Source organism: Dama dama, chromosome 28 (assembly GCF_033118175.1).
Source record: "Dama dama isolate Ldn47 chromosome 28, ASM3311817v1, whole genome shotgun sequence".
NCBI lineage: Eukaryota > Metazoa > Chordata > Mammalia > Artiodactyla > Cervidae > Dama > Dama dama.
The window spans coordinates 15,881,302-15,897,080 of NC_083708.1; the positions used below are offsets into that span (position 1 = coordinate 15,881,302).

At 44.1% G+C, this 15,779-nt stretch overlaps 1 protein-coding gene across 1 annotated transcript in view; it reads right to left on the minus strand.

Annotated features, from left to right (window-relative positions):
- Window positions 1-15,779, minus strand: part of IMPG1 (interphotoreceptor matrix proteoglycan 1) — a 161,451-nt gene that overhangs the window by 86,719 nt on the left and 58,953 nt on the right. The window contains 6 exon segments of the mRNA XM_061131539.1: window positions 16-74; window positions 8,066-8,218; window positions 11,970-12,073; window positions 12,646-12,710; window positions 15,164-15,192; window positions 15,454-15,620. Coding sequence (XP_060987522.1) covers window positions 16-74; window positions 8,066-8,218; window positions 11,970-12,073; window positions 12,646-12,710; window positions 15,164-15,192; window positions 15,454-15,620 — 577 coding nt within the window.

The window sequence follows — 15,779 nt, forward strand, 5'->3', positions numbered from 1 at the left end:
GTCCAATTTTCTTACCTAAATCCTGATATGTGGATCTCTTTGAATCCTGGAAGTTTCTTAAATATCTTTTGCATCTGAAGAGAGAAAAACATTTATGAAACCCTCTTTGGTTCTACTGGGTCAGGTCTTACCTAACTGAAAAAGCCTAAACACTTTTGATGAGTTAGTGGAAAAAATGAAAATTGAAGTAACGATTGAGGCCAAACTCTTTGTTCTTAGTTATTTCTGAAAGCCAGAGGAAAGTGCTTTGCTATTCATCTAAAAGCTAATAATTGGGTAGTTCTGAGCTGCTTTACTGGTTGCCTTATATAAAATATGAAATAATTTAAGGTAGTATGATTTGGAAGAAGGCTACAGGACTTTTAGTTATAAACACTGAGTGGTAGTTTAGTCTCTAAGTCGTGTGCAACTCTTCTGACCCCATGGACTGTAGCCCTCCAGGCTTCTCTGTCCATAGGATTATCCAAGCAAGAATATTGGAGTGGTTGCTATTCCCTTCTCCATGGGATTATTCCCACCCAGAAATCGAACGCAGGTCTCCTGCATTGCAGGCAGACACTTTGCTGACTGAGCTATGAGGGAATCCCACACACTGAGTAATGATCATATTTTCTGAGCAACAACACACAGGGTTTCCCTGCTGGCTCAGCTGGTAAAGAATCCACCTGCAATGCGGGAGGCCTGGGTTTGATCCCTGGGTTGGGAAGATCCCCTGGAGAAGGGAACGGCTACCCAGCTCCAGTATTCCAGCCTGGAGAATTCCATGGACTCTATAGTCCATGGGGTTGCAAATAGTTGGACATGACTGAATGACTTTCACTTCCACTTAGTCTTTCCTGGTGGCTAAGATGGTAAAGAATCTACCCACAGTGTGGGAGACCCAGCTTTGATCCTTGGATCAGGAAGGTACCCTGGAGAAGCAAATGGCAACCCATTCCAATATTCTTGCCTGGAGAGTTCCATGGATAGAGGAGCCTGGTGGGCTACAGTTCATGGGGTTGCAATAAGTCAGACACGACTGAGCAACTAACACACACATTATTGTTGGTGCTGTTCAGTCGCCAAGCTGTGTCTGGCCCTCTGTGACCCCATGAACTGCAGCAGGCCAGGCCTCCCTGTCTGTCACCATCTCCCGGGGTTTGCCCCAGTTCAAGTCCATTGTAGTATATGATTTGGAAGATTCTGTGATGCTTAAAGGATTATTAAAGTCAAACTGGCTGCTGTCCTAAATTTATTATTAGATTTATTTGGACCTAAATAAAATGGTAGAAGCCTATAGTAGATTAGTGAATATAACAAAAAAGACACAGATAGCTAGAGATAGAAAACTGGAGATTACCAGTGGGGAGACAAAAGGAGGAGGGGCAAAATAAGAGGATGGGGTTAAGTATAAAATACTGTCTATAAAATAAGTTACAAGGATACACTGTACAATACAGGGAATATAGCCAATGTTTTATAATAATGATAAATGGGATGTAACCTTTAAAAATTGTGAATCACTATATTGTACAGCTGTAACAAATAATATTGTGCAGCAACTATACTTCAATTGAAAAAATAAAAAAAATAATGAGTAAAAAAACGGTAGCAGCAGCCTCTAATCTTATTAGATTCGCTCTTAGGTTTACAGGGACTTTACATTTTCTTGATTTGACCTTGCTAATGAGGCATATGATCAGAATCTTTTACAATTGCAGTGTTCAATGACTCCCTGACCCACGGCTGCCTGGCTTCTGTCTCTGGGTTTCCCCGGGAGGGACACTCCTCGCCAAACCCAGCAGCATTCTGCATCCCTTCTCCACCCAGCCCCTGCTTTTCTTGGGGTCCTTTTCCATTCCTCTGGCCACTTTCTCAGTCTCCTTTGCTCCATCCTCTTACTATTTTTGGCTTCACCCGCTCCTTTAACTGCAAGGAGTCTGCAGGTCCGCCTGCTCAGCCTCGCATTGCGCTCCTCAGGCAGGAAGTTTGCCCTGGGCTCTGTGCTAGGCTCTTGGGACGCATCACCATGGAGATGTGCCCTGGGCAGCTCACCAGTGGGAAAGCAGGGAGGCAAGAGAGACCACAAGGACGTCGATAACAGTTTGTAGCGAGGCGTGGGAGGAGAGCAGGGTGAAAGCGAGGCTGGAGAGGTGAGCTTTGACTCCCCCTGTCTGCCTTCCCCATGCCCACTCCCGAGAAGTCAATGGCAACCCACTCCAGTGTTCTTGCCTGGAGAATCCCAGGGACGGGGGAGCCTGGTGGGCTGCCATCTATGGGGTCGCACAGCGTCGGACACGACTGAAGTGACTTAGCAGCAGCAGCAGCAGCATGCCCACTCCGCTCTGCCTCTCGTGGGGGATCTGGTTTGCTCCCACGGCTTCTATGATCACCTGAGACACAGCTCCGAGTCCTTCCCCTGCAGATCCCAACTTTGCCACTAACTACATATGTCCGAACCAGTCAGTCTCGTCCTTCCCGATCTGCCTGCCTCCCCCGGCGCCCTGTCTCCGTCAGGGTCAGGGATACTCATCAGCTTCCATCCAGAGAGCCCAGCGGTCCCTACACACCTTCCCCCTGCGCTCCCTCCGGCCAGTCACCAGCACGCGCTGGTCCAAACCCCCCACACCTTTCGATGCCACCAAGTTCTCATTCCCATGGCAGGCACACCCTCCCTGTCTGCTGAAATGGTTTTTCTGAATGATGTGTAGGGGAAAGGGGGAGTTTTGGGGGTGTGTTGAGGTGGGGAGAAGGAAGATGTCTCCTTGACTACACATTTTTTTTCTTTACCAAGTTTATTGTTTCATATCTGTGGCTCTTCCCTAAAAATCCTGTGATAGGCGGCACTGCCTATTGAATAAGGCCCATATATAGACTGTCTATAAACAGATAACTGATGGGAACCCACTGTATGGCACAGGGAACTCTGCTCAGGGCAGGGCTCCGAGTGGTGACCTAGATGGGAAAAACACCCAAAAAAGAGGGGCTATATGTACATGTATGGCTGATTCACTTTGCTGTGCAGTAGAAGCTAACGCAACATTGTAAAAGAGCTATAGTCCAATAAAAAATAAAATAAAATCATCCTGGCTGACATCGAAAGAAAAAAAAAAAAGAAAACAGGAAAAAGGGAAAAAAAAAGAAAAAGGAAAAAAAAGTCCAATTCTTTAGGATGGCATTTAAGATCCTCTACAATTTACCTTGTCCACCCCCTAAGTACCTTTCCATTGCTCTCCCTGCCATCCTAACTCCCTTGGCAAATATCCTGTCCTCGAGTCACCCTAAACTAACCCCTGTGTCTCCCTAAATACACCTTGTCCTTCTTCCCGACTTCCGTGACTGTTTATCCCTTTGGCCCAAGAGGCAACGTCTACCTTCTGCTCACTGACTGTCTTCCACGCCCCTCATCATTCAAAGGCAGCTCAAACATCTCTATTGAAAAGCCTTTGTAACTCCCCAGAGTCAGGCTCCATTATATCTTCTCCCTACTGTTCTTGAACTTACCGCCATATATCTCCCAAGATGGTCCAGGAGGAGCATGCTGCCTCCCTTACTGCAACTATGCTTCTTTGACCCAGGACTCATGTCAAATTTATTCTACTTTATCTCTCTCCCTCCCTTCCAGTCTGTCACCCATATAGTGGGGACTCAGCAAATTTTGCTTAATCTAGTTGAGTGCATCTTTTCATTCTCTAAATTCATCCTCCTGCCTGCATCATCACGGTATCTAAAATTACTGCTGATGCTATACTGTCTACCCAAGGACTAGAGCAGTCATGAGCAGATAACCCCAAGTCACTTACACTGGGCTTTGGAGTGCATCGTGGATTTTCTTTTTTCCAGCAGACTGATTTACCATCTAAATTATATTTCATTGTACCAGTGTTACAAGTAGTCCCCTGCCCCCCCTCAGAGTGTGTAACAACTGCAGTGATGAAGGGAGCTTTTGGGTGAGCAGGAGATAGCTGCGTACACCTGAGTTTAAACCTTGGTTCTGCTACTTTCTAGCTGCAAGCCCTTGAGTTTATTGCTTAATCTCTCTGGATCTCTATCTTCTTAGCCAGCATAGGATAACGATACATATAGGGTAAGGTTGCTGTGTGTCTGTGTGAAATCACTTCAGTTGTGTCTGAGTCTTTGCAGCCCAGGGACCTTGCCCTCCTCCAGGGGATCTTCCAACCGGGGAATCAAGCCCGCACCTCATATGTCTACCTGCTTTGGCAGGCAGCTTCTTTACTACTAGCGCTGCCTGGGAAGAGTTGGTGATGCTATATTATTTATTTACTTAATCTCTGCCTTTCCTACTGGATTGCTAGCACCTTAATAGCTCAATTTCCTTTTATTTCTTCAGTGCCCACATAACGCAGAGTCTGGGGAGGGCAGGGCAAGCCTTCAGTCAGTTGTTTTAGACAGACTTATGGGGGGAGGATGGAGCAGGAAATTGCAATCCACTCCAGTATTCTTGCCTGGAGAATCCCATGGACAGAGGAGCCTGGCAGACTACAGTCCATGCGGTCACAAGAGTCGGACATGACTTGGTGACTAAACCACCACCAGGGGGGAGGAAGGACAAGATGATGGTCCGCATAGAGGTCAAAGGCAGGGGGCCTGGGGAATAAGTTTCTGTGTCTCCACTCATGTGCCTCACCATCAGCTTGATAGAAGCGAGCAAGGAGGCAAGGTTTTGAGAAGCCCGTCTTTATTTGGGGGCAGATGGGAAAGCTCAGTGATGAAAGCCCTACAACAAATGGCTTTGGGGCCACAAAGCAGTTGTCATGCCATTCCAGTGACAGCCTGGTGGCTCAGATGGTAAAGAATCTGGCTGCAACACAGGAAACTCCATCCCTGGGTCAGGAAGATCCCCTGGAGAAGGGAATGGCAACCCCCTCCAGTATGCTTGCCTGGGAAATCCCATGGATAGAAGAGTCTGGCGGGCTACAGTCCAGGAAAGCTTTAAGTGTGAGCTACAGATTCTGCAGCTAAAGGCTCAGACCTTGACTCATCCATCTTTCTGGTTTGGGATACCAGGGATGCTGTTACACATCTGAACACAATGTATCACACACAGAATGGTTTCTGAAGCCCCGGCTGCAATGTGGGCAGCAGGGAGCCTCGTGGGGCGAGCAGCCCTGCAGCCCTGGCTCTGGGCGACCGGATTGATTGCTTGTGTCTGTGACCTCTTCATGAACCTGCCTGTAATGGATTAAGAATCAACGTTGCTTAGGAGGGTGCAGAAGGCATCCAGGGAGGCGATGACAAAGGCCTTCAGTTAATTCTGCTAAATTATCTTCTGGGGACCTTCTGATCATGGAGCGCTAACCACTAAATTGCTAATTAAGTGCCCAGTTAACCTTATTAATAATATGAAATGCACAGGGGCCTTCCTGATTCTGCTGGGATGTATGTTAATGGGGCTGTAAAAAGGCAGCTGTGTGGAGTTCTCCCGAATGTTTGCACAAGAGAAAGCATGCAGACAACAACTAAGCAATCCTTCTGACATTTGTATTAAATTGGTCATTAAGTTTATTGTGGAAATTAAATTACTGCAAAGGACTAGCCGTTAATTCCTGATTAGGTCTGGATGGCTGCGTTAATGCGAGTGCTGGGCTGTGGTGGGGCTGGCTGGTTTTCTCAGGGTAGCTGCTGGGAGGTCAGATTGCTGGGGTCCCTGAGCAGAAGGGGTCCCCCTACCGTGGAAGTGGAAACAGAGGACTGGTGTGATGGTCTTTGCAACAAGACTCAGCAAGACATGCTCTTCTTTGGCTGACAAATTTTTCAGAGTCTAGAAGAGGCATGTGCATTTGATGATGATGCAAAAATCCTTTCCCACACTTAGCTATTTGGGAAAAACAGAGAGTATAGCATAGTGGTTAAGAGTAGGGGTTCTGGAGTCAGGCTGCCTGGGTCTGAAACTTGACTCTGTCAGTGAAGAGGCGTGACATTGTTGGGTGAATTAATTAATCCTCCTGCACCTCAGTATCCTCACTTGTCAAAAAGAGAAATGATTTTACTTTAAGTATATAATCATGTGAAAAATGAAATGCATTTATATATATATATATATATATATATATATATATATATATAAAACACTAAGAACAGAGCTACTATTTTGATACAGAGCATTTTAGACTTGGAAAGGGACTTCAAGGTCATCTTTAGTTTCTAAATGAGGGATCCAAGGTCAGGGAACTGATCCCCAAATTCTCATGACTACTTCCTGGGCAGAAACAAAGATTAAAACTAAGATTTGAAAAAACTATAATTTATCTGCATTATTCTACATCAGGTGGTTTTAGGTGCTTAGAGAATTAACAACAGGTCGATGAAGACAGTCTATGGCCAATTATCCAGTTTTAAAATATTCTGACTCTCCTGAGGATTTGCTGAAAAGAATATTTCAAAGAGCAAATGGAAAAGTTCACAGACTATTCTTTAATTCATTCTATCTACTAATCCATGCCTCAGTACTTCTCTGGTCCATAAACATCCCACACGGATGCTTTCTCTTTGAAGTCTGTAGAAAGGATTCTTTACCATTTTGTTGACTGAATGCTGATGCAGGAAGAGGTTGGAGGCTAAGAATGTATTTCGTTATTTATCTCCTCTCCAGCTGAGAGGAGGGGAGCATTGAATACTCCAAGTATGAGAAGCGGGTACCGGTGGTTTCCTGACTGTGCTGAGTAAGATGCTTGGGCATCCAGGCTGTTAAGAAATCTAATTCATGGTTACCTAATCTCACAGATGTTTCTATTTTCATTGCATTTCTACAGACAATTACGGAGTAGTTAACTGTATGCAAAGCTCTGTATTAGGAGGTAAGCGGTAGAGATGAAAGAAGCAGTTCCTGACCTCAAGGGGAAGCTTATGCCCTGGTGCTGGTGAGGGAGTCTGGGAAGCGGAGAGGACTGGAGACCACGAAAGCCACAGACATGTAAGCAAACAATCTCAAGACAGGGTGATCAGTGCTGTGGTGACAGGGAGCCCTGGGTGTAGCCCAGAGAAGAGGCCCTGAGCCCGGGATGGGTAGGGAGAACACTACATGATGAAGTTTGTACAATGCAACTCAGGGAAGGACATTCCAGAGAGAGGAGGCAGTGCATGTAGAGACTAATGGTGATAAAAGATTTGCAAGCAGTTTCATTTCTGTAGAGTCTAAAGACGGGGATGGTGAGGAATTGGTGTGGAGAGCAGGCTGGAAAGGAAGGCAGGAGTCTTATCATGGCACATAGGTGCCAAGTTTAGCACTGAAGCTTGAAGAGTTTTTAATTTAATCAGGAACAGGCAGCTATGATGATGGGCAGAGATAGAAGAGACATCTTGGAATAGCATCTTGTTGGGGACCATATCACTTCTTCCACTTATCAGCCATGGAAGATGCCGTTTAAAAATAACAAGTGTTGGCGAGGGTGTGGAGAAAAGGGAACCTTTGTGCCCTGTTGGTGGGAATGTAAATGGTGCAGCCTCTATGGAAACAGTATGGAGATTCATAAAAAAATTAAAAATAGAACTACCATATGATCTAGCAATTCCACTTCATTCCAGTTCTGGGGTTTATCTGAAGAAAATGAAGACACTAATTTGAAAAGATATATGCACCTTCATATTCATTGTAGTATTATTTACAATAACCAAGATATGGAGATAACCTGAGTGTCACCAATGTATGAATGGATAAAGAAGATGGAATATGTCACACACAATGGAATATTATTCAGCCATGAAAAGAATGAAATCTTGCCATTACCAACAACATGGATGGTCTTGAAGGCATTATGCTAAGTGAAATAAATTAGAGAAAGACAAATACTGAATGATCCCATGCATATATGGAACCTAAAAACAAAACAAAACAAAAACCCAAACCAAGCTCATAGATACAAAAAAACAGACTGGTGACTGTCAGAGGCAGAGATGGGTGGAGTGGAGCAGAAATGGGTGAAAGGGGTCAAAAAGTAAAATAAATAAATAAGAATAAAAATGCTTGGTCACCAGAAGAGGAGTCGAGGAGATTTAAGTGCAGTTGGCTCCCACATCTGAGTCACACACACCCTGGGCTCTGGTTGTATGGGGTGGGTTTGCTCACCTGAAGCTGAGACTTGGCTGCGACCTCCTGGTAATACGGAGACTGGGAGTTATCGAGCTCTGACTTGAACTTCTGGTTTGCCAGAGAGATGCTTAGCTCCACCTTCTGCTCCAGTGCATCCTCAGCAGCATCAGTGAATTCTATTTTTCTTTCCTGTGTTAGAGTTAGAAAAAAGAGAAGTGATTCTGTTAGGGTAAATCATAAGCAAATGATTACATCATATAATATGTATGCATTGCTATTGTCTCAAGAAGTGGGTTATGAAGCATTACGTGCTTTTAGAGTAGGTTCTATTAACTAGAATTGGCCTCTGAATTTCACTGAGAGACAAAGTATCAGAGTTATAATGAGTAAATTATGTAGAGTCCTCAAGAGCATTGTCATTTTATGACTGTATGCTCTTGTGAAAGCATTTACACACACACACTTGTTTACTGTTTACTATATCTTTTGGTTCATTTGAAATAATATCTCCTCTATCATCTAAGGTGGAAATCTTTGCCTTCTCTGAAACTTTGTACCGGTGAATAACATCTGAATCGCTCATTTGGTACCTTTGATATACCTATATAGAAGTTTTGTTTAATGGTAGTCTTGTCATCCCACAGATAATCCCCTTGAATCCGGTGTGATTCTCACACTCCACTGAGTCCCCCACAGCAAAAAATATGAGACCATTTCTGTACAAAACTCCCAGGGAATATACATGATGAGGCAGGTCACATCCTCAGTCAGCTGTCTTGGCTTATTGATTCCATCTTCAGTCACAGTACTTAGACTATTTTTTGTCCTTATTTGCGCTATAAATTCCTTGAAGGCAGGGGCTAAGTCTTGCTCATCTTAGTATCTTTATGTACAGCCCAGTGTTTGCCGAATGAAAGAGTTAGATGTAGGTGGGAAAAGGATGTTTAGAGGAGGATGTGATGAATGTGAAATAAAATCTTCAGAGCATATTTACTGCAGAAGGAGGGACCTATATCAGACTCTGAAGGAGATGGAACACAGGTAATGTGAGAAAAGAAAAGGCAAACTGGAGCTGTCAGAAATTTTGTAGTGAATATGCTTAATCTCATTAATTTTTTCCAATGGCAGATTTCACTGTTGGTAAACCAGTATTTCTGAGAAAAACAAAGCATTGAAATTCGTTGTTTGTGGCAATAGTTCCATCAGGTCTACAGTCATCCAGTCTAAAACCCAGACAGAACGTCCTGCAGGGTTCTCATCTCTGAGTTTCCATGTGGAACTGGTGAGACTGAACTACCTGTCATCACTTCCTGGCTTTGACCTGTGTTTTGGAGGGAGGGTCAGAGGAAAAGGAAAGGGCCCGGGAAGCCTCACAGACCACAGAGAATGGTAGACCTATCACAGTGGCCGCAAAAGGACAAAATCCAGGTTTTGATTTGGGGCCCTTACCTCACATTACTTATGTCATCCTGCCTATTTAACTTTTATGCAAAGTGAAAGCTAAAGTCACTCATTCATGTCCGACTCTTTATGACCCCATGGACTATACAGTCCATGGAATTCTCCAGGTCAGAATACTGGGGTGGGTAGCCTCTCCCTTTTCCAGGGGACCTTCCCAACCCAGGGATTGAACCAGGGTTTCCTGCATTGCAGGCAGATTCTTTACCAGCTGAGCTATTGGGAAAGCCCATATGCAGAGTACATCATGCGAAATGCCAGGCTGGATGAAGCTCAAGCTGGAATCAAGATTGCTGGGTGAAATATCAATAACCTTAGATATTCAGATAATGCCACTCTAATGGCAGAAAGTGAAGAGAAGCTAAAGAACCTCTTGATGAATGTGAAAGAGGAGAGTGAAAAAGTTGACTTAAAACTTTCAAAAAACAAAGATCATGGCATCTAGTCCCATCACTTCATGGCAAACAGATAGGGAAAAAATGGAAGCGGTGAGAGACCTTATTTTCTTGGGCTCCAAAATCAAAGTGGATGGTGACTGCAGCCATGAAATTAAAAGACACTTGCTCCTTGGAAGAAAGCTATGACCAAACTAGAGAGCATATTAAAAAGTAGAGACATCACTTTTCCAACAAAATTCCACACAGTTAAAGCTATGGTTTTTCCAGTAGTCATGTATGGATGTGAGAGTTGGACCATAAAGAAGGCTGAGTGCTGAAGAATTGATGCTTTTGAACTGTGGTTTTGGAGAAAACTCTTGAGAGTCCCTTGGATAGCAAGGAGATCCAACCAGTCCATCCTAAAGGAAATCAGTCCTGAGTGTTCATTGGAAGGACTGACGCTGAAGCTGAAGCTCCAATACTTCGGCCACCTGATTTGAAAAGCTGACTCATTGAAAAAAATCCTGATCCTGGGAAAGACTGAAGACAGGAGGAGAAGGAGGTGGCAGATGGGGAGATGGTTGGTTGGCATCGCTGACTCAATGGACATGAGTTTGAGCAAACTCCAGGAGATAGAGAGGGACAGAGAAGCCTGAAGACCATGGGATCATGATGAACTGGACACAAGTGAGTGACCGAACAACAACAATCTTTATTACTGAGGCTTCCCAGGTGGCCTGGTGGTAAAGAATCCACCTGAAAATGCAGGAGACACCAGAGATGCATGTTTGATACTTGGGTTGGTAAGATCCCGTGGAGTAGGAAATGGCGACCCACTCCAGTATTCTTGCCTGGAAAATTCCATGGACAGAAGAGCCTGGTGGGCCACAGTCCAAGCGGTCACAGAGAGCTGGACACGACTGACCGAGCAGGTACAAAGGGCGCAAGGACCTTATATTACTGCCTTCTTCTGGGTCTGCCGCCTGCCTGGCACTGCCGCAACTCCACCCCTGGAACAAGGAGAGTGGTGTTTGCCTGCTTCTGCACTGAGTGTCTGGGCCCGAAGCCTTTTGGAGGGGTTGAAAATATCCTCCTTTTGATTGTTGTCTAGTCGCTTACTGCGACCCCATGGACTGTAGTCCCCCAGGCTTCTCTGTCCATGGGATTCTCCAGGCAAGAATACTGGAGTGGGTTGCCATGCCCTCCTTTTGATTAGGAGATGCAAACTTCTATGTATCAAATAAATTAGTAAGAAGGATTTATTATACAGCACAGGGAATATAGCCATTATTTTGTAATAACTTTGAATGGAGTGTATAAAAATACTGAACCACTATGTTGTACACCTGAAACTAATATTACAATGCAAATCAACTGTGCAAGCATGCTGTCACCTCTATCCTGTCTGACACTTTGTGACTCCATGAACCATAGCCGGCCAGGCTCCTCTGTCCATGGCATTCTCCAGACAAGAATACTGCCGTGGGTTGCCATGCTCTCCTTCAGGGGATCTTCCTGACCCAGGGATTGAACCTGTGTCTCCTGCATCTCCTGCATTGCAGGTGAGTTCTTTACCTATGGAGTCACTTGAGAAGCCCAAATCAGGTGGTCAATTAAAAAGTCCCCCTTTAGCAATAACCAACATTCAATTCCTTAACAATCCTCTCCTCCTGAATGCCTTTTCACTCAATCAGGGTGGTGGCCAGCATTGCTTTTTGCCAGAAAACACTCTTTTTATTTTTCCCCAGCTTGACATGCAGGATTTCAGTCATTTGGATATTTTTCTGGACTATTTGAGCTGGATATGACTGGGAGAAAAGCCTCTGTCCTTGCTGTCAGGGTGGGATTACACTTTGGTGGGGAAAGGACTTCATTGATGAGTTGAGAGACGCATTCATTCATTCACTCAGTCATCTGTCATTTATTCACCCTAATGCTAAGTGAAAGTCAAGGTCATGTTTAAAGGGCTGTCTGCATATAATATTGGCCCATTGTAGCAAGCTAGAAAGAGGTAGCACTAATGACAGTGAGTGGTCAGCCCATCCTTGTTTTACTAATAAAACCAAACAGACATGTGAAGAACTAGATTGAGTCTGAGAACTTACTCTCGTAGGCACTTTGGTGTCTGGGAGGGTGTAGTTGAGGATTTCGTTGAGCAGCGTGTCATCGGTAGGGAGGGGCAAGGGCCCGGGTGAGACACTGGCAACGTCTGAAAATTTTAAAAAGAACAATGAGACTGGAGGAGTTTAAAGTAGAACAAGGTCATGTGTCACATGCTTTTCCTGTCACTCTGGAAGTTACAGATGTCAGAACTCATTTTCTTTCAAGATCACATATATATGTTCTTGAGCAAAACATAACTCATACTCTTGATCCCTCTTAAATTCCTCATTACTCCTCTCCAGGACCCAAGCTTGGTGCTCCCCTAGATGTGTTAGTTAAGAGGTTTTTGCCAAATGAGATCGGGTTAATTTTTCTTTTTGTGATTATATTAAGGACACAAAGATATCTTATCTTGAATTTGTTTGTTGGAAAATATTGGTAATGATTGCCTCCAAGTGGTAGGATAATGGGTGATTTGGTTTTCCATTTATTCTTTCTTATATTTTCTAAGATTCATGTTATGAGTTTAAATTATAAAGTTAGAAATACAGTCAGTTTTGAAGAAGTGCATTATAAACTGTGTCAGCTTCGATTAAGGATTGCTTTTCAAATAGCATGCTTTCATGAGGATGTGAATTAAGGTTCAGAAGCAGATGAAATGAGGACATCTAAGCTTACCTGTTGAAGACACAGGGGTTTGACCGAGCTCTCCTAAGGTCTCCTTTGTGACTACTTCATCTTTTCTGTTAGCACAATAGAAAATAAAAAAGAGGTGGTGAAAAGGAGCTTGATGACAACAGAGGAAACATATTTAACACATTTTCTTGTATTTAGACTTAAAAATTAGGGAGAAAGTACATTTTAAAACTAGGTTTACCTATTTTTTTTTTTAATCACAAAAGTAATCTTGTAATACATTTTCATTGAAGAAAAATTCAAACAACTTCCAAAAAAATTATTTTTGACCCAGGGTTTTTCCTAAGCACCTTGGCTTTTTGTAATCCTGGGGAGCATTTTCATGGTAGACAAAGGTTTGGGGGGGCCTGATACCTTATAGTCCCCTTATACTTCGACCGTGTCCTTGACATCAAAGAGAATTGATCACACGAAGTATGACTGAAACAATCTTGCTAAAATCTCAGACCCTCAAACCTGCAAACTCAGAGAGTCATTAAGTTTATCTGATAAAGTAACTCTTGTGGTTACGATAATGAGAGAGAGATAGATTTTTAGATAATGCAAGTGTATTAAATCCCTATTCTGGACATAATCATTGCCCACCATGGTGACCTGCTGGGGACATGTGGGTAGGCCTGCAACGCCAGGGACTGTCAGTGTGGAAGATATCCAAGGGCAAATCCAAGGTCATGGTTATAGGGCTGTCTGCATATAATGTTGGCCCATTCTAGCAAGCTTTATTTAGAACGGTGTAGTGATATCTATTGAAGCGTACTGATTGATTTCTTACTGTAAGCTATCAGATCTCAAAGGATGGTGTGTGAGTTTGTAAGACATAGCCATGATGGACTGTTTGATCCAAACAGTAGCTCATGCTGACGGCAGACCAGAAATAATGGCAAGGTCCTCTGTTGTAGAGTCATGGAGAGGTGGGACTCTCCAGGGGACTTGAAAGGAGAGCAGGATTTGGGTGTGTGGAGAGGAGAAGGCAGGTTCTCCAGACAGAGAGGAAGACCGCAGTCAGAGCCCAGGATGAGCAGGGGGTAGGCTGGACGCGGTGGGGGAGTGTCACGGTGACCGTGGTGGGATCACGGTTTGTGGAGGCAGGGCTGGAAAGGTGAGGGGGTGAAAGCTTTGATTACTTAGTTTGCCTCTTCCCCAGGGGAGGTCCTGACAGGGAGCAGATGGCTCACTCAGAGTGTAATCTGAGCAACGTTTAACAAAGGCCTTACTAAGTCATGGGACAAGCATGAGAGCAGCCATGAGGGTGAGGGCAGAACCCACGGCCGGTAACAGCGAGACCGAACGCTCCCCTCATCCAGGAGGGGTGAGGAGATGGAGCAGGGACACCAACCGGGGAAGGCTCTGTGGGAAGAGAGGGCTGCCTGACGGGGGCTGAGTGGAGGCTGAAGGAGGCCAACCGTCTGAAGAGTTTGCAGGCGGGAGGTGCAGGAGGTGATGCATTCGTCCACTTCGCTCTGCTCTGCCCTCTGGTCTCCTGCCCCCCACTGGCTGGTCCCAGAAGTCAGAGGCCAGGGGAGGTGAGCGAGGCAATCCCTTCCACTCGCCCTCTGCACAGAGCAGGTGGAGATGAGTAGGGAGGGGAAAATCCCAAAGGCCAGAGAAAGATGCGGGAATATTTTCAAAAGCCTTTGAACAAAGTTCAGTGCAAAAAAGGGCCTATCTCAGACATATAAATCCAGCGAAAGTTATGCAAGGTAAGCAGGGGAAGAGGTTAGAGGCAGGAAAATCTGTTAGGGAGATCAGAGTTGACTTTTTTCACCGTGTAAATTAAAAAGGTCCTGGACCAGGTGATGGCAAGGGGAGCAGGAATGAAGGAACAAGGGTGAAAAGCATTGTCAGTAATTCCTATAGCCCAATTTGTGTCTCTCTCTGCAGCATTATTATCTTCAGATTTAGATTTCTAAATGTTATATAATGTGTGTGATTTGTGAGTTTAGAGTTTGGCAACAGCATCTCTCTTCTTTAATCATTTTATCAAATGTACTTTTCCTTTGCTTTTTTTTTGCATTTCGATTTTCTTATTTGATATTCAGTTCTTGTTGAAGGCATAGCTCAGTGCTTCAGTAATTTAGTTTGAGAAATACTAACACTTTATAGAATACCAAAGGAGATTTCAAAATTCAGGTTGCTCTCTGATTGCATTAAATATGTTTCCAATGTAACTAATATTTTTCAACATTTCTAAGAACAACTATTTTAATGGCTATATGTCTTATAAGTAAAAAAAAAACATATTAGGTAATTGTCACCCAGTATTGCATTCATTTTTATCTGCAAGTGTAGTGCAAACATCTATCTCAGTCTATAAGGTCTATCCATTTCCCTTTTATATACTCATTTATCTTCAGCAAAATACATGCACAAATTGTCTGTCAGAATAACCTACTCAGATCTCAGTAGCTGAAATAATATAAAGGCGTAATAGCTCAGTCTCACTCCATCATGTGATCCTTCAAAAATCAAGAGCATGCCGCACTCTATTTTGGGTACTTACCTCTCAAGGAAGTTTCTCTGTTTCATTCTCTGCAGAAAGATAAAAAGTCATTTTACCAAGAGATAATGCCAACCGAAGAGCCAGAGTCTATTTTCATTCCTCTTTCTCTTTAACTTTTCTTCTACTTGCCTGCGCAATGTTATTTTGCAGAAATGAAATTACCATTGGCCTTCTCAGATCTTTCCAAGCATTTCTTCAACAATTACACTGGGGAAACTAATTCTAAAGGGGCCAGGGCTGGAGGCCTGGGAGCTACTTTGGACTAACTTACATGCCGTGTTTTAACTGACCTGCTGAAGAAGATCCAGGTGCTCCTGGGAGTTGCTGAAATTTTTCCCGATGTCGAAGAGGCAGAAGGTCTCCTGCTGGCAGGTGCTGACCCAGTCCTGGTATTCCCCTGGCTCTGGGAGGCGATCCAGAAAGATCCGGTAGGCTTCCCACACTACCTCCTGGCAGACTGGAAGGCAGCGTGCTTTAGAAGATGCCACACCCTTAGAAGATGCCCTTTTCCCAACCCAGACACAGTCCTAAACATGGAGCGCTCTGTCATGGCTGACGTGGACACACTGGTTCATAGCCCATACAGATTAATTCATTCAACAAGGATATATTGAGC